A 22,484-nucleotide genomic window follows, 5' to 3' on the forward strand; every position below is an offset into this window, starting at 1 on the left:
AGCAAAGCTGAGGAGTTAGACCTGAGATGAGAACATCTGGATTTGTAATATCTGACACATTCATATACCAGATGTACGGATACACATGCACACAGAGCTAGAAAGCCTCTAAGCTAACAGACACATAGTTTAAATATGATGGACACAAATACTATGTCACTTTCACACCGAAGGACTGAAGCAAAAGTCTTGCTTCCCTCACTTAATCATGTTTTACACGGTACATAAAATTACCCTCTTTGTGCTTATTTGCCACAACTTTGACAGCCTCTAAACACCTAAGAAAGCCTGGCTATGTATTTTACATTTTACATGTGCTACAACCACATAAAATTTCAGAAAGTATTGGAGGATATCTGTTTGTCCTTTACTTGGAATTAATCTTTTACTCCCTTTATTCAAGGAAGTTCCTTGTCATTCTCTCTTTCAGGATATCACCTCAGCTGTGTCAGCCACATGGCATTAGAGATGAACACAGATAATTTTATTATTTATCTGTGATGTTAATTTTATTTTTCCACTTCCTGTGTTGAAATCACAAAACGACAGAACATTCCCTCATTAAAAAATCCCAAATGATGATACTTGTAAGATAATGGTAAGGGATGTGGCAAGCTAAAGTAGGTTAACACACTGAACTACACTTATTTTGCGTCAGTTATAAAACAGTCTTGTGAATTTTCCTTAATTGGTTTTGGTTATGTCAGGTCTTTATTTAATTCTCCATCACTTCTAAGAGCCCTGAGGTAACGCACTTCACAGAGAGAATATTCTGACTTGAAAATGCAGTATTGTTGAGCAGAAAGACTCACTGAGCAGACTGCTAGTTTCTTTCAGCAGCAGGAGAGATCCAGGAGGTGATTAGCTTTGTTCTCAATTACAAAGCACCAGTGGGAATTTCTAAAGGGTTTCACAGGCCCTGGGGATAAGGCCAAGAACAAAACAGGGCCGTGAAAAGCAAATAGAGCACTTCATCAATAAACTACTTAGAGATGCCACATCAATAGTAAATTAGGAATAAAGGAAGGTACTTTAATACTTTCACATAGGTTTATATATTGTTTTTATTCCTACTTGACTTTTTTTAAACAACAGCACCTCCATCAAATTAAGCTTAGCAAAGGGAATAGAGGTATTACCAACTCACCACCAGGCTATTTGATAAGACTTGAAAGGGAGACATGAACTGCTTTGTGCTAGTTCTACAGCGCTGACCTCTCCCAGGGGTTACTACCGCCAGGAACTCCATCCTCGGAAAGGCTGGGAAAAGAGCGCATCAGTGGGAAAAGGCTACCAGGAACTAACCGCCTGACTGCTTACCAAAGATCTAAAAGTATTGCTGTCACAGCTGCCTGCATGTCCCCCCAGAGGACACCATCAGCTCACCAGACATAGGTGTGGATGGTAAGCTAAACAAAATAGGCAGGCAGAGAGTATCTCATTAGTACCTTATTTTTAATTAATAAATGGTACTTCTAAAATGTTTATTGCCCCTAACTAGAGAGGGGTGGGGGAAATCAACATTTAAAATAATTTTACAGCTGGTGCAAAATCAGCACAGGTCTATCAATCTTTTAATTGTAATGATGTTCAGGCATTTTGTTTGGATTGTAATGCTGCAATAAACCACTAGCAATTAGCTTATTTTTCAAACAAGAATCTCACTTTTAACCTGCCTGAAAACAGAGGTTTTCTAGGCTGAAGCCTCCCCTCCCCCCTGAATCATTTGTCAATTTATTTACTTTTTGTTCAGACAAATAAATAAAACACACAAAAATTAACCCTGCTTCAACTTGTATTTTCAAGTTTAAACAAGCTTCAAAACCATCCTACATCAACCTTGTTCAACAGCAGCTGATAGAGACTAAAGGAAAGAGCAATAGAGGCAATATCACAGCTGCATCATGCAGTCTCAGGCAGGGCTGCTGCAAACCCACTTCATCATCCTGCTCGTGTTCACGACCTTCTGCATGACTTAAACTGCTCTGGAGCCACGCTCTGATGACAGGAACAAAATGGGAAACAACAGAGAGAAATAAATCAACTAATTTACTCCTTGGAGCATGAAATGGGATGATGTTTCTGTAACCATTTACAGCCACAGGACGTACAGATGTTTAGAAGATACACGGTTTATCCTGTTTTGAGGTGGTACTTAAAACTGGAAGATCCATTCGGACTGATGCTCCTGACATTGGATGGTTTTTACCAACAACCAGGCCTTAGTTGAAACCCACCTGTCTCCTAACAGGAATTAGGAGACTGAAACACTGTCCCCAGTATTTCAGATTTTTTGCCTTGTGGAATTCTTGACAAAACAGCTGAGCATTTGAAAGACATCTGCACGCTTGGTATGGGAGGCTTAAGGTGCAGTTCCTCAGTCTTTGTAAGCAATGCCAAGAGCTTTTCTCCTGCTCCTCGATTGCTCCAGGGAACTGAACGTACCATGGCTCTTCCTGCAGAACGTTTCATACCGAGCTGTGCCTGCAAAGCCTCCCGGGCACAGATCATCATGTATGCACTCGAGCTGGCAGTCAGGTAACTTCACAGAGGATCTGTGCCAGCACCCTGCATTTTCATGTCTTTTTGACCTGCCACATTCCACAGCTCCCACAGCATCCAGCTGAGGGATAAACTCAAAGAGGATTCTTGAGCAGATATGGGCAATTAAAAATTTCAGCAGCACAGCTGCTTTCGACTGTGGGTACACAACCCAATACAAGAGAGGGTCCCAGCAGGGCATCCCGCAAGCAAACCTAACACAGGTGAGATGACTCCCAAGGGGTATCCTTGAGAGAAATCGTCTCCTTGCTCTTGGGAGCGACCACCGCGCTCCGGGGATGGAACCCGGGACCTGCCACCTTCCCCTGGTTCTCACGAGGACAAAAAGGGAGATCCTGGCCCATTCTGTGCCCAGCGGCACAGCGAACCGCAAACCCCGGAGGTGCCGGCACTTCCCCGCACGGCGGGGCGGTGTCTCGGCCCCTCGCCCGCCCCGCCCCGCCCCGCCCGCCCCCGCGCGGCACGCCGGGCCAGCATGGCCGCCTGCCGGCCCGCGGGGCGCCGGGCACTGCGCTGACACACAGCGCCCGCTACGGGGCCGCCCCGCTCCGCCCGGCATGGAGGAGAGCTCCAGCTGCGAGAGCCTCGGCGCCGGGCGGGCGGCGGCGGCGCGGCCGCCCAGCGGCGACTCCCTGTCCAGGTAATGCCGCCGCAGAGCCGTCGCCGCCCGCCCGCGGGGCGCCGGGGCCGCGCCGCCGCTGCCGCAGCGCCGCGGGGCTCGGCCCTCGGGGACCACCGCCGGGCCTGGGGGGAGAGGGAGGGGCCGGCAGGGGAAAGCAAACCGAGGGGATGGGGCTGGTGCCATTTTCTCCCTCCGTAGGCCGGAGGCTCCGGCGTTTCCCCGGGGTCGGGTCTCTCCCGGCGAGGTGCCTCGGGAGTGTCCCTGCGCTGGAGGTGGCGGTGGGGTGGCGGTGCAGGAAGGCAGGCGTGGGCACTGCTCGGCTGCGGCACAGCCGGTTTCTCTTCCAGGCCTTTAGTCAGAGCAGGAGTTGCCACCCGCACCAGGCTCTCGGTAGATCCCTGCACAGCCAAGGCGGTGCTCCTGCCCTGGGTACCTGAGGTGAAGGGATTTGGGAGATCGGCAGCATAGGTGGGCGCTGCTGGAAGGGCAGGTACGGCACCCGGTTGGTAGCTGCCATCCCGCACTCTGCCTTGCCTATGCCAGGCCTTGTCCTCTGCTTCTTCAGGAACAAATTTCCTGTGGTTTCTTGAGCGTTTGTGGTTTTGCCCTAATGGCTTTTTCTGAGAGCTTGATTTTGTGGTCTCAGTGGCTTTTAATGCCATGTGTGTAATTTTCAAAGTCTTTAAGCCACAGAAGCCAAAAGGAAACTTTCGTGTTCCTCCCATCCTCTGCAGGCTATCGGTGAAATTTGAATTTTGTGACTTGAAAGCGCATCTTGCTTGGGCCATGTGTTTGATGGAGGAGGGTGCAGTAGGGAGGACACTGACAATTTGGCATGGATTGTGGCATGAGAGGCCCTGGATGTTGTGGTAGAGCAGGGATGCTGGGATGGCTGCTAAAGGTTGTTCTGTCCCATTCTGGCTGTCCTTGCCATGCCCAAGTTGTAGGATTACGTGGTAACTCAGGCTGAAGGGTCTCAGCATCCCTCAGTCCAGCTTTCTGCTCGCAGCAGGGACAGCTCTAAGATCAGATCTGGCTGGTTTTGGCTTTTACCCAGTCTGGTCTTGAAAACCTTCAAAGATGAAGTGCACAGAACCTCTCTGGGCAGCCCATCGGCATCTCCTGCATACCTTCCACATAGGCACTGGGGCTGCTCCAGGCTCCCACAACCTCTCCTCACAGGCAGGTTGCTCTAGCCCCACTATCCCAGTGTTGCTTCTCTGAACTCCCTCCAGCTCATCAATGTCTTTCCTGTGCTGGGCGGCTAAGACCTGGATGCAGTGTTCCAGAAGCACTGTAATGAGATCCTTCCCCAGATCTCCCTGCTCTGCCTTTGTTCCTACAGCCCATGGTGCTGGTGGCCACTTTGCTGCCAGCATCTCACTACTTCCATGCTTGGCTTTTACCCAGCTGCTCCTCAGACAGGGAGTGCCCAGCTTGCACTTGGATTCCTTCGTCCTTGAGTCCTTTATGAATCCTCATCCTTATTTCACCCTTCATCAAGTTCTTCTGTTCCCTGCTCTCTGTATTGGTTTCTTTCTGCAGTTTACCAGTGCCCTGCCAGATGCCTACAGGCCTCTTTCTCCCTTACCTGACTGACCCAATATATTCTTCTTTTTTCCTCTGCATCAGCTCAGGCAACTTGGAGCCATGTGGAGGTCAGTCACTGTAAGAGGCCTGTGGACACTAGAGAGAGCTTAACTCAGAAGAGCCAGTGGCTACAAGGAAGCTCCTGTTCAGCCTCTCAGCAGCATGCCCTGCACAGATGGAACTGTTGGGAAATTGAGATGATAAATCTGTTTCTGTTGAGCATGCACAAGGCTGTGTCCTCCAAGCTCTGAAAAGGCCCAGACTTTACCAGATTTCTTGGGATATAAAAAAGCTTACTCAAAAGCTTTCAGAATTTCAAGTCTCTGCTCGAACATCTAGAACTCATAGAAGAAAGCTGGTCAATTTTTTTTTTTATGTATTCTAAACAAATTCTATTTTTTCCTAGCCAGGTGTTTGAAATAGATGAATGTTTTTCATCTGTAATTATTAATAAAAAACCCTCATCTCGAGTTGGCGTATGCTGTGAAACTTTTTAGTTGAAAGATCAGGGCAAATTTTGTTGAAGATTAGGGCAAAATTATAAAAAAGTAAAATAAGGTTCTTGTAATGAGAGATGCCTGGTGACCTTCAGAATGTTTATTATCAGATTGCTGTGCAAATCTAGTGATGCTTATGCACAAATAAATAATTTTATGTGAATTGGACAGTAGATCGATTTTCATCTTTTTTTTCATTAAAGCCGTACTGCAGTCTGATTTTATGCATCAGAACAATTCCTCTGAAGCTAATGGGACTATTTGTATGCACTGAAATGTAGTTATTTTCATACTGTGTTTGTGATCTAATAGCTTGACCAACTTCAAATTGTAACCTGTGACTGGGACATATTTTCACCAAGTGATTTTGTTTAAAAAGAAGAAGTTAGCCTTGGGGATGATGTGAGGAACACAGTGAATCATGAGGATGCTGTCATCAGTTTTTATAATCCGTTTTATTTAAAAGGAACAAAACCCAAGAAATGAGTAGAAGGTCACTCATCCCAGAATCACAGTTACCCAGCCACATGAAACCTTACTGAGTTGTAGTTACTGAATTGTTTTACGCAAGATTTAGAAGACTTGGAAGGGTGCTAGTATGAAATACATACAGCAGTGCATTCCTTAGATTCTCTCAGCTCCAGCTTGGAAGTTAAGTGTTATATTTCTAGAGATACTTAAGATCTGACTCCTTGAGAAGACATGGTTGATAGAGTTTACTTATACTTAAGGTTGCTCACATTTGAATAAGTGCCTTAAAGAACATATATAGGTTTATTTATCTTTTAATAATGCACATAAGATACGGCAGTAATGGCATTCAACCGTGAAAGTTGCTTTGATATTTTAATAGACCCTAGTAATGTGCAATACCTGTGGGCCTTGAGGAAGATATGAGAATAACTAAACAAGTGTTATCTACTTTCTCTCCCAACTGGAAAATGTTTGAAAAACTTACAGTATAGCACAGGGTAAAAAATCTGCAGCTCTGTGTGAAAATACAAGTTAGTTTCAGATGAGCAGGTCACAGCTAATTAACTCAGCTGCCCTCATAGTTGTGCTGAAACAGCCATTCTGCTTTTCAAGTCTCAGCTGTCTCACCCAGTGCTAGGTTTGGGTGGCACAGCACTGGGTTCTGCAGCTCTCTGTGGTTTCCAAAGGTCAGTATTTAGGATGGACTTTCCTCTTACATCCTCTTCTCATGGAAGACACATGACCATGAGCCAACTACTTAAAAAGAGCTGTGGTGGTATTTAACTAGCAGCTTGAAAGAAGCGTTTGTGTGTATCTGCAGTTGTCAGTCCAGGAACAACCCATGAGACAGAAGAAGGAGTGAGGTAAAACACTGATTCTAATGTTGGATGAGCTACAGTACAGTTATGTCCAGAAGAGTAAGCTTTCCTCAGTGTTATGGGCTGCTTTTATGTCTCTAAAATGGCCTGAGGATCCTGGGTGAGTGAGTAATAAACGCATTTCAGCTGTGCTAGTTATTCAGATTTCTTCCGAGACCACTCTTCAGATGAATTTGTGGGTGGATTTTTTGTATTGTTCTTTTTTTCAAATTTGAAATTGCATATGGACCCTTTGACCTTTGGAATTCAAAGGAACAGCCAACAGAATTCTATCATAATTTTTTCCTTTTGTGAAAGGAAAGTCAGATAGAGCCATGTATGACTTTAGCAGAACATATGACTGTAGGAAAGAAGTGATGTCAAACTTCAGATATTTACTTTTCATTAAAAGTGATTAGGCATTTTGTCCATGTAGTCTGTGTGTTTATGTACTGTAGTTTCTGATTTAACATAGTTCTCTATATATTCCTTAGAAATGTTATCTGAAAAAGCATATCACAGTCCAGTAAGATACCTGAGATGCTTTCTGTTAGATCTGCTGAAGGTAAATTTATATTGCCTGTGCAAAAGTGTGGAGGTGATTGTACTGTAAAGAAACTGCTATAGGAGATGTCAGTGATCTTTCTACCTTGGTATAAAATGAGAAAAAGAGGTAAGGCAGTGGGCAGATGTTTACCATCAGCATGATTGTAGCAATGTGTGATGTTACCACTGTCTTGGTTGCTTGTTACCACTTCTGTGCTGGTGGTTATCATCTACAGAGGTCTGCAGACATCATGGATCCTATACATTGCACTTTTACTGAAGCATATGAGAGCAATCATGCTCCTTGTCTTTATGTTTTCAGGAATAACTCTGAAAACATAAACTCCGTGTAAATCAGTGCAACAAGGTCTGTTGAAGCAATAACTCCATGAGGTATAAACTCCCCCTTGTCTCAAATAAGGCCCTGTCAATACCTGGTCTGATTTAGGGCTATGTTGAAGGAATTCTTTCCCCACGGGTCAGAGTGATGCTGGAAGGAGTTGAGTCTGTGAGCTGTTGGCTAAGGAGGGCTTTTGCTGTAGCACCACATTGCTACCAGATGTATGAGCTTTGCTGATTGAGTTGTTTTGTGATGAGTCATTGAAGTTAGAGTTTGAAAGGGAAGATTTTTGCCAGTTCTGGTGTTTGGTGAAATGCGAGTAGCTATCGTTTTCCTTGTGGGCTTTGAGAACATTGCTTGCATTTGATTTCTTGTATGTGTGAAGCAGGATTTCTCAAGAGTTGTTACCAGTAAAGACAAGTGCGTTGCTGGCTGAGCGTTGATAATAAACTGGTTTTTGCATCTAAGAAACTTAACACTATGCCTAGAACTAATTAGCGTCTCCAAATGGGCTCATTGTCATTGATTTTAATATGTAAGTGATAATTTATAACAGTTGCAACTGAAGCCCATTCTGAGATAGGTTTTGGGTTTTTTTTGTGTACTGTATGTTGTGAAGCTAACTAGTAGTTTTGCCTGCATATAGATTTGCAGAGCAAGAAGAATCTTTTTAGAGTCTGAGGATTTGGGGCAGAAAATAATGAAAATAACATTCAGTAAGAAAGAGTCTAGAGCTTTTAATTTACACAGTGTGCTTATGAAGAGAAACCATTACCTCTGAAGAATTGGGGAACTATTTTAAGTAGCAGTCTTTGCCATGCAAGTTTCTGTTCCTTCATTCAGCGGAAACTATTCCTACTTGTCTCAGAGTGCGAGACCTTCAGTCTTAAACATTTTCCTCTGTTAGACACGTGCACGTCTCTTTGTCCCAGCCCTGACTGTTCTATAAAACATTTTTTATTTATGACAAAAATGTTTGGTTTTAAGTATATTTTTCATTTGAGAATATAAAATAAAACTGACACTCACCTGTTCATTGTTGTAATTAATGTTACATTGCCGTTTAAAGGCTACATGGGAATTTGCGGTGCCATGGTTTTAGCTCCTGTACAGATGGTGATGATTTCTGTGCTGAACAGACAGGGACCAACTATTTAAATGTGCCTAAGCCAGGACTACTCTATTTTTAATAACGCCTGGTGAATAATTTTACTAAGCTCTTGGATGTGCAGTCGAGTGCTGAGACTCCTTGCTGAGAGACTGGACGAAGAGTGAGAAAGTCTAAGGATGAGATGAAAAACTGTGGTGGAGACATGAGGCAAGATCTGGCAGCTGGTGAGGAGTAAAGTTAGGCTCAGAACACGACTCTCTTGGGTCCCAGCAAGCACTGCCTTTTCTGAAGAGAGATGCTAATGCTATGTTGACTAACAGTCTATTTGCTAGACAGTTCTGAGTTGTACACATAGTAGTTCCTTAACTACAGGCTATTTACGACAGAGACACAGTTACAGAACCTGAATTTTAAGATTGAGGATGACCTGACAATGTCAGATTACACAGCTCCTATCTGGTGCAAGATTGTACTCCTGCTATGACTTCAGTTATAGGTTAACACCTGTCTCAAACATTTTGTCACCTATTTCAGATATTTTATCGTCTCCCTTCCTTTGCTAATTCTTTTATACCTCACGTACAAAGGCAATAACTGCATTTGGAAAGGTCATAATACCTCTTGAATGGCTCAGCAAATCAATAGTCCACATCTTCTTTTTCATTAATCTTTTCCTGATGACCTGCTTTACTGTTACTGGTTTTTCAGTGTTGAGGGTATCAGCCAGTGTAAAAAGAGATCTGATCCATACACCAGAGGGTTTATGTTGACTCAGGAGTTGGACTCTGTGATCCTTGTGGGTCCCTTCCAACTCAGAATTTTCTATTTTACCAGAAGGCTTAGTCAAGGAAAACAAAAAAACAAGCATTCATTAGAAATGTATCAGAAACAGAGGTCACTTTGATATATAGGTGTTACATACAAGTGTATTTGTAATACAGCACATGAAAAAGTCTTTTTATTTGTCCATGGGAAGCCCATTCCACCATGAGGAAGAGGGTGACAGGAAGGGAATGAAGTGCTTAGTTTGTAGAGGTGTCTGGGATAACCCAGGGAAGGGAGAGAACAGGAGAGACACTGTCACAGTAGTTACCCCATCTTCATTTTTAACTGAAAAAACATCTGGCTCTTTTATTGCCCTAGTAACTGGAAGCTAATTGAGGAAAAAAAAACCGGGAAAAAAAAAAAAAAAAAAAAATCAGTGGAACTTTTCAAGTATTTGCTTTTCCCTTTCCTACCATCTGTAGTTACTTTTGCCAGAGAATGTTCTCACTCAGTAATTTTCCAGTGATTTCAAGGTAGCTCTTTTCTTTGTTTCTCTCTTGATTCTCTATTCCATGGATTCTTTTCCATTGCTTTCTAAATCCTGATATATTTGCTGAGGAGAAAAGTGTTAGCAGTTTTTGAGTACATAATCCCTTCAAGGTGATGTTCTAGTAATTTAGTTAGCTCTGTACAAATGCTTCTACTTTACAGATCTGGCCTTTGTAGTCTTCTGGCCATTGCTTCAGAATCGTTAATGCTAGGTCACCCAGTGATTCAAATTTGATCTGGGTCAGGTGTGTGGGGGTGTGATCATGTTTCTGCTAACTATTTAGAAAAACACGAGCTTATGGATTTTTTTTCCTTTGTTCTGGGAAGACTGGCAACACCTGTTTAGAATAAAACAACGTGTTTATCTGGATTTATTTACTGTGATGTACGGACTACATGCCCATACAAAGTGTTACACTCAAAACCTTGTTTAAGGGCAAAAAGGCAGCATGTCTTTATATAGCAAAGAATTTATTCTTAGTGTAACTGAATTTTTGCAAGTTTAACCATTATTAGTCCAGGTGCAATTATTACAGGAAAAGAAAGAATTATGATGCTGTTAAAATGTCATACATTCAGTTCTTGGTTTCTAGCTCTCTTCTTGGTGTGATGTTCATCCCTCTCTTACTCCTCTCAGCTCCAGGGTTGCTGATTTTATTCTGGCGGTGGTGGGTGTTACAGCAAGTTGTCAACATCTGGAGTCCTTTGCTAGCAGAAGTATGAGGTTCATCTTGATGATTTTTTCCTTCTTTACTATAGGATCCACCTGGGATCATTTTAGTATATTTGGTAAAACAACTACACCTGTCTCTTTCTTCATTGCTCTGCGGTTCCACATTACATCTGATTTTTTTTTCCCCCATATATAGTTGCTTTTATGGGTATTAGATACTGTTTCTTTGTTCTGTTTGTTACCCCTAAACCTGGTTTTGTCCAGCTCCAGGTCTGCATTTCTTTGGCTGACTGTTGGTGAGTTGTTTATAGCCATGGTCTCCAGTGCTAAGCTTGAGCCCAATTTCTCCTCTTGTGCCTGTACTCCTCCATGCCACATCCCGTGTCTCTACTTCTCCAGACCTCTGCTGTGATACCAGGCTGTTGTATTTCTCTATACAAAGTTACTACATTACTGGTGAGTGTTTTAATCTGTGTAGAATAGCTGCTTGCAACTGTTGTCTGTGCAAACTATGGTTGTACCTCACACCAACAAAAATAAAACAAAGTAGATACACGCACCTGGCCAGTTACAGAAATTGCAGTCACACCTAAACCAGTTAAAACAAAGCTGCAGGCAGGCCAAGAAAAGTTCAGGCAAAGCAAGAGTGGCCTGAGGGCTTGAAAATTCACTGCAAAGTTTGTGGCCTATGAAGAGCAATGGCAATACTGAATGACAGGGCCAAAAGTTAACTATTTTTTTCTGTGTAAAGAGTAACTGATAGAGTGAGTATACATCTGATCATTGCTTGGTGTTTTGTGATCAAAGTGTTTGGTGGGTTTTTTACCCCAGTACAAAATGCACTGAGCTGAACCACAGCCTCATTCCTACATTTTGCCTTTAGTGAAAATAAAGCATTTGTGCTATTTTTATTGCTGCGTTAATAAATCCTATTGTTGATCTCAGTTGATACCACTGATGAATGGTCTTCTCGAAGAGTAAGGTTGCACAGATCAGTAGTAGGATTACCCTCATCAATGGGTTCAGCTAAATCTGCCCATGAAAGAGCTGAAGGCTGTCAACAACTTGGTTACAATTCGAAGACTGAAGGACCTGTCTGGCTGCTGTGGAGAGCAGATGCTGAAGGCAGGGACAGGTCACAGAGAACAGGTCAGATGGGAACCACTGTGCAGGAGGGCCTCCAAACTCTATCCACAGGCATGTCATGTGAGAAAATAGAATCACAGCATCACAGAATATTCTGAGTGGGAAGGGACCCACATGGATCATTTAGTCCAACTCTTAAGTGAATGACCCATACAGGGATTGAACCAACAAGCTTGACATTATTAGCACCTTGCTGTAACCAACTGAACTAATCTCAGAGTGTGAGGGCTGTAGTACCAGAGATGAACTGCTGAAGGATGACTGTCAAAATCAATCATCACAGTAGAGATTGGTTAAACCAGTAGATGGGATACCTTTAGTAAATCAAAACTGGTCAGCAATCTCATTTGTAAATAGAACCTCTCTAAAAAGAAATGAAAATTATGAGATATTCTGCTCGTTTTACCCAAGTTGACTTTTGGAGTAGGTTGTTCTTGAAAATTCAGGCTGTGTCTTCCAGTCTAAGAATGGATATCCCACTCCCACATTGAAAATGAACCCCATACCTTGTAAGAGAGTACTTCTCAAATCTTTTTCCTCAAAGGTGAAACAACATGCTAACAGAGTGGTCATTAAACACTGGGGTGTGAGAAGAAGGATGTATTGGGACTGTTTGTGGATGTGCTCAGGACTTGTGCCAGCAGAGTAGTCTTGAACCTTCACTTATTACCACCTGCTGGAGTATAGCTTGTGCTGATCACTGCTGCCTCCAGCACCACGGAGAGACATAGTTTCTCTTTTTTTTGCTAAAACATACTGTGATTCTAGATTCCACTTTCTGCTTCCACTTTGCATAAAGAAAAATACACACATCCTGCATGAGATTTTTCTCATCTCATTGGACTGATACAGAGTTCTGGTAGTCTCTGGGTGGTTTTTGTAGACACTGGTGAAGAATGAGTCATCTCAGTTTCTCCACAGTGACTCTAAGTATAGCCTGCAGTGAATAATTCAGGTGTGACCACCTCCACAGAATTCCCTCCCCATCATTGTGGTAAGGGCAAAAAGTGCATCGAATTTGGGTTGTTCTCCACTCCAAAAAAGGAAGGAGCTATTTCTTAATTCACAGCTTTCCTCTTTTTTATGTTGGCTAAATCTGTTCACAACAGAGAAGAGAGCAGAGATTTGTAGTTTGGTTTCCTAAGCCGCATTTCTTTATGTATGTGTGTGTGTGTGTGTATGTGTCTAGTTTGTCCGCTAATAGTTTTTGTAACATGTGGGCAGTTTTAACCATGTTTGACAGAGGAGTGGAAATAATAACTTGGAACAAGTTTTGAATTTAAACAAAGACGGAAATGGGAAGGGAGGGCACAGCAGTTCTTCCTTTACGGAATAAGTTGTTTCTTTTCCAACACGGGAATACCTAGTCAAGTTAGAGAAATACATTTTATTCTCTAATTTTTGTATTTGCTTATTTTCCTGTGCTGCAAAAAGATGTCTGCAAAAGGCTGTGTTCTGTTGAAAGCACAAAGCAAATACAAACTACTCTGCTGCAAGACACTCGTCTTCAGAAAACCAGGGTAGGATCTGGTTCAGATTGCCATATCTCCTTGTGAAGTGGATTATCTAAAACCTCCTTACCCTTGACAAAGTCAATACACTCCACAGGTAATTCAGTAGAACAAAGATAAGTGTCCACTCTGAGCTGAGTTGTCATCTAGACTCCACTGCCTGGGTTTCCATTGGGTAAGTGGGAGCATAGACACCTGTGGTATCTACCAACCAGAGGCAAACCATTCTGACCTTTTTGATCCTAGTCCTTTTTGAGTTACTTTGCTTTTCACAAATGTTGATTCCTGCTTGAGGAAGTAGAAGTGACAGGAGGATGTGGCTGTGGGTGATCTTAGGTTAGCCCTCATTTCGGATGAATGAGAACTGATGTACAGAAAATACTCAGATGGCCTGCAAACTTTGTGTGCCTCATTTCATTGTAAGGTGGAAGAATTTGAAAGACTTTTCTTTTCATCATGTACCCTACAACTGGCCAGTGGGGTGCATAAGTGTGCAGAGCCCTTTGCCAAATCTGGGCCATATGTCAAGAAATGAATGGCTGCTGAACACTTTATAAGCTGGGCTTTTTATTAGGCTTATTTATTAGGACTGAGCTTGTGGAGTGACCTGGCACTAGTTATGAGTGTTGAACCTGGAAACCTTAACTCACTGACCATCATCTTCAACGATGCTGGGCTTTCTGAGAGTTGAGACAAGATACAGAATTACAGAATTGTTAGAGGTGGAAGGGACCTCTGGAGATCTAGTCCAACTCCCTGCCAAGGCAGGGTCACCTAGAGCAGGTGACACAGGAACACATCCATGTGGGTTTTGAATGTCTCCAGAGAGGGAGACTCCATGACCTCCTTGGGCAACCTGTTCCACCCTCAGTGTAAAAAAGTGGCAGTGCTGTGCCACCCTCAGTGTAAAGAAGTACTTCCTTATGTTGAGGTGAACCTTCATGTCATTTAGTTTATGGCCACTGCTCCCTGTCCTATCACTGGACACCACTGAAAAGTATGTGGCACCACTCTCTGGACACCTTTTGGATATTAATAAGATCCCCTCTCAGTCTTCTCACACAGGTGTTCAGCGTTTCTGAAAACATCCTGTATTGTCTTATGTTGAATTTCTGGAAATATAGCCCCCAAGTTATTGAATACTTGTCTGACTTTAGCCTTGAGATTTTGCTAGGGAACAATTTCATGCAGGGGCTGGGTTGGCAGCGGAATAAAGTTGTTCTCTATCTTTTTTTTGCACTGATTGTGGCAGAGCACATGGCTGCGTATTGTCTGCAAAAGCTTATCAAGTTGTTACACCATGTCAGTTTTGCTAGGTGATACAAGACTCTCCAGATTGGCTATATTTATATATCCTTTCCTCCTTCTTTTGATTTTTCCCAGGATGGAATAAGTAATGTAATTGATCAGTAGATCACTGGTATTTTTAATTCCTGTGGGTGTTTGGTTTATTGGGGCGAGGGGGTTGCGTGGTATGTGTTTCGAAGAAAATCAGAACATTTAACAATGTGTTTCATTCTAATTAAGGTGTTTTTTAAATAGGGACATAGGAAGGAATCTAAAGAAAAACTGAGACAGCACATGAACTGTGAGAAATACGTGTATATTTGGTTAATCTATATTCAGCTGGTTCTTAGTATGAAACTAAAAATTAAGGCATTGACAAAATACAAATAGTAAAAGAAAAGTTATATCTGTCTTTTTATTCAGTTCTCCTTTCTGTCCTAAGGTGAGTAGTTATTAATATAATTTTTGTTTCTATTTCTTTCCTTGATCAAGTTAATAGCTTTTTCCTAAAAATAAAAATAAATTTATAAGCAAACAAAATATTTGATATCCTATGTTTGCTTCTATTTTTTCTGCTTCTCCTTGCTCTCAGGTTCTGGACTAGTTTTTGCAACTTATTATGGGAATATCTGAATTTGCATCAAAATCCTGATAGTTTTTTACTTGTATGTCTTTCTCTGGCTTGATATATTTTAAAGGAAGGTTGTGGAAGTTTATATGGTAAATATAAATATTAATTAACTGCAGGAGTGATTTTGAATTGTATGTAGGATTTCCATCATGGCTTTTGTCTTCATTCAAAGCGCTTGTGGAGACAGTTAGATGTTGCCATCCCTCTTTCTCCTGTGGGGTGCAATGGTAAATCCAGGGTTGCTCTGATGTAGGAGATAGCAGCACCACCCAGGTCTCTTAGTTCTCTGCCACAGAACATCCTGAGCCCTGGAGTCAACACCTTCTGCAGGCAGGGCTAAGGGCCATGGGTGTTCTCATAACACCAGGAAACACTAGAAGTTGGATTCTTGAGTTGCCTTTTTGCCAGAGCAGTCATGCAGCATGGAGATTCCCTTGGCTGTGGTCTACTGAGACTGCTACCTGGAGTGTTTGGGGAAGAGGGCTGCAGGTCAGGACATATACTGATTCATCGTTGCCCAAGAGATCACTTTTCAGACATCCTGTCAGTCAGTGATCTCCCTGATGGCTTTCTGTCTGTCCCTGTGCAGCAGTGCCTCAACCATCTGAAGCGTGAGGTGCTGAATCATCTCTGCCTCAGCCATGTTTTTTTGACCCAGAAATACTGTTTTCCTGCAGGGTGGGGGCAAGATCTTCTTCACTTCTAGTTCAGTCCTGCCCTCTGTAGCATCTTTGAAAACAAAGGGTCTAACTCCTTCTGAACAACACCAAAGATCCCCAAAAGTATAGCAATAAGAAAGTAGGAAGACACAGAGAAGAGCAGGTGGGAGCACTGTTCTAGCAGGCAACCCTGTTTGTGTTGACAGCAGGCAGAGTTGTGATTTGAACTTCGCCTTATAGTCGTAATTTATTTTCAGTGCTAAGGGTCTGTATGAGTGATTGGAAACCCCTGGGCTTTGGAGTACAGACCCAGATGTATGCACCACCTCTAGGAAGTCTGTCAAACCTTCCTCTCAAGGGCTGGGGCAGAGCCAGACCTACGGGGCTGCCTTTCTGTTGAGTCTCACCTGCAGCAGGTGTGTTGCCTGCCTTGCCAACTGCTCAAACTCCTAATGCTGCAAGCAAATGTGCTTGTCCTAGTGGTGGATTTTGCAATCCAAACATTTCCATTAGGAACAGGAATCAGATCAAAGTATTGGACTACCAGTCTGCTTTTAGAAGGTAGTAACTTATTTTGGACTCTGTGGATATGGGCTGAAATTGAAGTGGTGAAACAAAGACAAAATGTCAATTCCTTGCAGAGGTCTGAGGACTTCTTGAATTTTTTTTTCTTATGTTCTCTTGTACCTGAGTATAGGAGCTTGCTAGAAACCTAACTTCCCTTTTGTTTCTCTTGTGAATATAGATAATTTTGTAGTTATCTTCCATGTGCTGATCAGACAATATTGTTTGAGACCTCTGATAGCTCCTGTTCTTCTTGTTTTTTACCTTCTGGATTGTTGACTCATGAAAGCATGATACTGTGGGCTGCTTGCTGTTATTAATTACATGCTGCATATTGGTTTGTCTTTGGGCGTTGGTCTTCTATTCTTGGAATCTTGCAGATATTTTAAACAATCAGCCTATTGTTTAGCAAGTGCATGCACTGTAGGCCTTTTGTGAATTCGAGTTAAAAAAATAATAAAAGAATGACTAATGGAGCACGAACGGTGCTTGTGACACTGTAGTCCATTGTGTAACTACTGAGAGCAGAATTTGCATTCCTAGAAAAGCTTGTTCACGGTCAAAATATAGGACATTCTCTTTATGGCTCATGGGAAAACATGTACTATATATTCAGCTCTGGATGCTATTTGGAAGGATCAACTTTTAAAAAATGTCATTTTCCTCCCTTGGAACAGTGAAGTCAGACTGAGACCCGGCTTTGCTTGGCAACAGATGTGAATCTTTTTCATTCAGGCAAGTGGCATGGGGGGGCTATTTTAGGTCTGTCACATACATGCACCATGATTTGTTTGTTGAAATGGCTTCTTTTTAAGATAATATTGAACTCTGACATTGCTGGCCCTTTTGAATAGTAAGGGTACATTGTTATATTATATAACTGTCTGCCTCCTCTGAATACCAGAGGCAGCCTGGCAGTTGGTGCTTTTCTTTCCTTCAAAAGCATATTTGTTTATGGCTTTTAGTTTTTCCCCTGTGATTGTTGCAGGTCAAGCAGAGGTTAAAGTGGGATCTTCGAATGTTTTGAGAAATCATGAGTTCCACGTACCGGAAACGTAGCAACTGTCTCTCTTGTATGTGCATAAAAAGAGGGTGCTGGGTGTTCAGAGGGGTAATGCTGCATCTCATGTATGCTATAGGTAGTTTCCTGTGGCACTTGCTGTCTAGGTAGAATTAGTCTATTTTGATTTTGCAATTTGCTGTGAAGAATTAAGGTGGGGTCACTGCTCACTGGAGATAATACTTCTTTGTCTGTCTGTGAAATCTCTTCGGGAAAGGTGTGTGCCTGTTATTATGGGCACACATGGTACTGATCACTGTGGGAGTCCTGTCCTGGGAGAGATGGTGCCAAAATGCTAAAACTTAATTTACAGCAACAGAGCCTGTTCTGGCTCCTTGGCAGAGCGGAAGCCAGCACGGAGTGCCCAGCTCCCGCTTCAAGGCCCTGGTTCCATTAGATGCTGGCTGAGCTTTGAAGTGCTTGCCTGAAGAGGCATGTATGAGGGACTTCTGAGGACCCTTTTGGTGTCTATGTGTATATACAGATAAGGACTATGGGGACCACTTAGCCTTAGCAGAGATCCACAGAGAGCTGCTGTAAATGGGAGAGTCTGATGTGGGCAACAGCTGGATGTCCCAGGCCAGTTCAGCCAGGACTAGCTAGGACAGAGTCATATTCATGGGGAACAAGTACCAGTTTGTCTCCCTCTGCTCTGATGTGACCCATGAGGTTTTTCAGTATTACTTTTTTCTTCTCTGAAAGAAACAGGTGTGTTGAAACTGTTGAGGAGGGAGTGTGGTCAGCTTGAGTTTGGGAAGTGAGCGGGCAGCGTTCAATATCTTTGCAGCACTATAATTCTAAGAGAAGTGCCAAAGTGCTGCAAGTGCTTCTATTCATGGCTCTGCTGTAAATTCGAACCAATTGGACCCTGCTCTCTTAGCATTTGAAGCTTCCAAATTGAATTGTATTTGCCATTAGTCATCATTAATTTGCAGTTTTCACCTTGATTAAGTTTTAGGAATGCACATAATGAGAAACTTCTTAAAAAAACAGGAAGAGAGGAAATGGAAATTTGCCCTCTACAGTGTTTTTCTCATTTATGACCTCCATGTCTGAAACTGTGTCGCTCAGTAGTGCATTTTGTCACTTGTTTTCCATGTCAGTTCAGTGACTATTGAAACAAAATATTCTGTTTGATACAGAAGAAATGGTGTGAGCAGTTCATGCTAATTAGCATCTGAGTAATAGGCACGCCTTTGCAAGCAATGAAGCAACTACTTTTACTGACAGGGAAAGAATATTCATAAAGAAGGTGCTGGAAAGGTGACTTTATCATCACTGACTATGTTTTGGTTGTGTTATAGGAGTGAGCCGGGTTAGTATTTTAAAACACTGGTACAAAAAATAGGTGTCCTTAAGCCTTGTGCATATACTGTAAATAAAAATGGCATATTTTTCAGAAGTGTGTTTCCCTTCTGTTCCATCAATTTTTCATAGAATTATGGTTGTTAAATTCATATGCACATTCCTGCTTATTGATTTAGGAGGGGAACTTTAGGAATCAGAACCTGATCTTTTTTTTTTTTTCCCTTCTTGTGGTCTGTTTTGGTTTCGTTTTATTTTGTTTGAGATTTTTGTTTGTTTGGTTGTTTTAGACAGTATCCTATTTTGAAGCAGGACAAAAGTCTCTTTCTTACTTTTCAAACTCTGAACAAGTATCAGAGAACCACAGAATGGTTTTGGTTGGAAGGGACCTTACAGATCACCCAGTTTCAGTCCTCCTGCCATGGGCAGGGACACCTTCCACTAGACCAGGTTGCCCAGGGCCTGATCCAGTGTGGCCTCGAACACTTCTAGAATGAGGCATCCACAGCTTCTCTGAGGCAACCTGTGCTGGTGTCTCACCCCCTTCATCATACCCAGTCCCTTTCTGCATAAGATTTACTTGTCTTTGCGAAGGTGTATATAATTTATGTTCTTGCTGATCAGAAGTATCGTAGAAGGAATATATGTATTTTTGATGTTTTTGCTGAACTTAGAGGCACACTTCTAAGAGCTTGCTCGGAAATAATTCTCAGCAATTACAGGCTGAAATGGTTTAGCCAGCTAACACCTCATTAATTTCATGACTTTTGTCTAAGGTTTTGCCAGAAGTCGTCGTGATTCTCTTCTTGAGTAACATGACTTAAGAGAAGAAGTTATATAGCATGATCATCCTTAGGCCTGATATTCACAGAATATCTTCATAGATATGTATTTCATAGAGATCTACTAGGAGGTTTTTTTTTCCTCTGGAGGGTGGAAACAGCAAAGTGAAGTGTCCTGGGTTTGAAGTACAAAGAATGTTGTATTAAATTCCCTACAACAAGGGTAAGGATACAGGTAGGAGAGCTCAGTCCTGCATAAATAGCGCATTTGTCTGCATCGGGTTAAAGCTTCAGGGCTTTACAGTTTGATTCTGGCACTTTCTTTGCATGTTTGTGGTTATCTTTTACCTGTCCTGGGTTCACTGTCCTCAGTGAGGTCAAATCACCCTCTTCAGAAGCTGTACTTGTGCTTTCTACTTCCCAGGGAAACTGTTGCTTCCCTGCACTAGAAAAGAAATAATTTCATAGTCAAACTCTTACTGTAACGGTTGCCAAAAAAAATGGCAACTAGAAGTTTTATGTCTTTTCCTAGGTTTTCTTATATGTCACATTTTTTACATTACAGGGATCTGAGGGTAGAGATTGCCTTGTATCATTATGGCAAATGCCATTTAATGATACTCTTTGAAGTGGCTTAAGACCTTATCACTGGTTTCACCCAAAATATTTTCCCTGCACGTTCATAGTTTAACAGATAGAGTTTGCCTGTCTCAGACATTTCTGTTTGCAACTTCTTTACACCTTTGTTGACAGCTTCAGCTCAGCACACTGGCATACCTTCAATTCTGCTACGGATACTGTAATACCTTTCAACTGCCTAAACAGGAATCACCGGAGGGCATCTGTCTGAGTCTAAATTATGTTTAAAAACCATCTGGCATGTTGTGGGATAGTCCTAATAATAACAATGAACACTTTATCAGGAGTTGAGTCACTGTGCTTGGTTTCCAGTATAATTCTCTTATTAGTTGCATATATATATTCCATATAGCCAAGGGGTTAATGCTGCGTGCAGATACTGTATAAGACCGTTGTGCCGACAGCTCACATTTGGACTCATTTATCATTCAAAATCTGGCTATAAAGAAACACATTTAAATAATAAAAATAATTACCAAGATGAAAGACATAGATCAGTGTTAATTGCATCCTAGACCTGTTTCCTGCTTCTGCATGGGAGAGGAATGAGGAAAGGAGTAAATGGGAATGGCAGTCACAGGAGTAAGGTGCTTTCCCTGAAGGTGCTTTTGACCTGTTGAAGGGGTCTCTTTTTGTACTTAACACAGACATCCATCAGCAAGGACAATGCAGAGCTGCCTGGGGCTGAAGCATAGAAAGAAAAATGCTCCAGAAGGTCCTTGGTCTTCCCTGGTTCCTCACAGGAACTCGCTTATTTTCCTGTAGGAAGAACTCAGAGTATTTTGTGAACCTGAGTATATGTTGTTTCCTAGAACCTTAATGAGATTCAGAGATAATACTGTACTTTTGCATGTTTAAGTAGTGTTGAACTAGACCTTCAGCTAGCAGTGACTGGCACATTGCTAGTGATTTTGAACCCTTGCTGAAATCTGTCCAAACCTACCTGTGTTCTCAGATGTTTGTCAGGTGCACCCCAGCCCAGCAGTTACATGTGACCATGGTGCCTTGGCTGACCCTCAGGTTTAGTCTGCGTTGCCTTACTGGTGACACACAGCTGTTAGGGGGTTGTTGCTGTGAGCACAGAGCATCCTCAATGGGGTCCTCAGCATGTTAGACTGGTGCCAGATGTACCCGTCATGTTGCCAAAAGTATGGTAAGAGACAGCTTTAACTTTACATTGGCAAAGGCTGGGATAATGTGCAGAAGCCGTGGCAGAAGCACGCGTAAATGATTTGCCTGAGATGATGCAGAAGGGCTGGTGGCAAAACTCAGTCTTCTCTGAGTTTGTGTATTGGCCCCAGGATGTTCTCCTGCTCTCCCCCACCCAAAGGCATATGAAATTGTGTGGTTTGAGGATCTTTGCTTTTGCATTGGCAGCAGAGAAGAGCTCAAGATTGACTAAACCACTGAAACTAATAAACTTCTTGTGTGCATGGAGGGGCATTAGATTAATTAGTTTGCTGAGCAGCGGAGCTGGAGCTGTGCCAACTGTCTGACAGTGATAAGAGGAGGGAGCCTGAAACCAGTGGTCTTTTGGTTGTCTGCTCCTTCTTTCCATCTCAGCTCCCTGTAAATGACAGATGAGAAGAACAGAGGTAGTGAGCCAAACATATGCAACCTATGCATATACTGTGCCGAGCTGCATAATCCAGGGGTATTGTTTGCTGCCTGTGCAGGCAGCGCTTCCCAAAAGCTCCCACAGCTGACACTGAAGGGAGGCTTCACTGGTGGTTTCTGCGGAAGCAGAGGGACATTGGTGCAGGGAGCTTTTGAAAATCCAGTTCTAAAATGCAAATACTTTCCTTCTTTAACACTCAAACAAACACAAAACACTTTCACAGCTCAGACACACTGTGGATTTTGGTTCTCCCTCCCCTTTTTTTTCCTTTTTGTTTCCTTTGCATAAAGCGATTTGCCCCTTAGTTTTCCATAGAGAAATTAATTAAAAATTTCATAAAAATCTTTGGTCTTCAATGGTTGGATAATTGCTGCTTGTGTTTTAAGTAGACACTGGGAATGTATGTGGGCAGACAAGTTGTGTCAGCACAAAAACTGGTGAAATTTTGATCCTTTTGTTAGCATTCTCTCTCCCTGGGAGCTGTTCAGAGCAGGGTAGACAGACAGCTCTTGGGAGCTGTTTGGGTGTAGCTTGTCCTACCTTGGGGGCAGAGAGACTAGCATGCTCCACTAAACCTTTCCAGCCTTTCTAGCTCCCTTTTCTATCAATAAAGGATGTGAATTTTTTGATGCAAAAAATATTTGGTTGAGTAAGCTGTCTGGCATGGTGCACAGGGCCATATCAGCTGCTGGTATG

At 42.5% G+C, this 22,484-nt stretch overlaps 1 protein-coding gene across 2 annotated transcripts in view; it reads left to right on the forward strand.

The window, feature by feature from the left end:
• The first annotated feature begins 3,111 nt into the window (after positions 1-3,111).
• The window catches only part of MTMR2 (myotubularin related protein 2), a 64,356-nt gene continuing 44,983 nt past the window's right edge, over positions 3,112-22,484 (forward strand). Inside the window, exon 1 of one of the 2 annotated variants that reach the window (XM_017815975.1) lies at positions 3,112-3,202. In XM_017815975.1, the coding sequence (XP_017671464.1) occupies positions 3,120-3,202 (83 nt within the window). In that variant the 5' untranslated portion in view covers positions 3,112-3,119. Of the gene's footprint in view, positions 3,203-6,404; positions 6,724-22,484 lie in introns of those variants that run through there. The other variant, XM_017815974.1, reaches the window with a different exon arrangement.

The sequence above is a fragment of the Lepidothrix coronata genome, unplaced genomic scaffold (genome assembly GCF_001604755.1).
Source record: "Lepidothrix coronata isolate B3197 unplaced genomic scaffold, Lepidothrix_coronata-1.0 Scaffold53, whole genome shotgun sequence".
Lineage (NCBI taxonomy): Eukaryota > Metazoa > Chordata > Aves > Passeriformes > Pipridae > Lepidothrix > Lepidothrix coronata.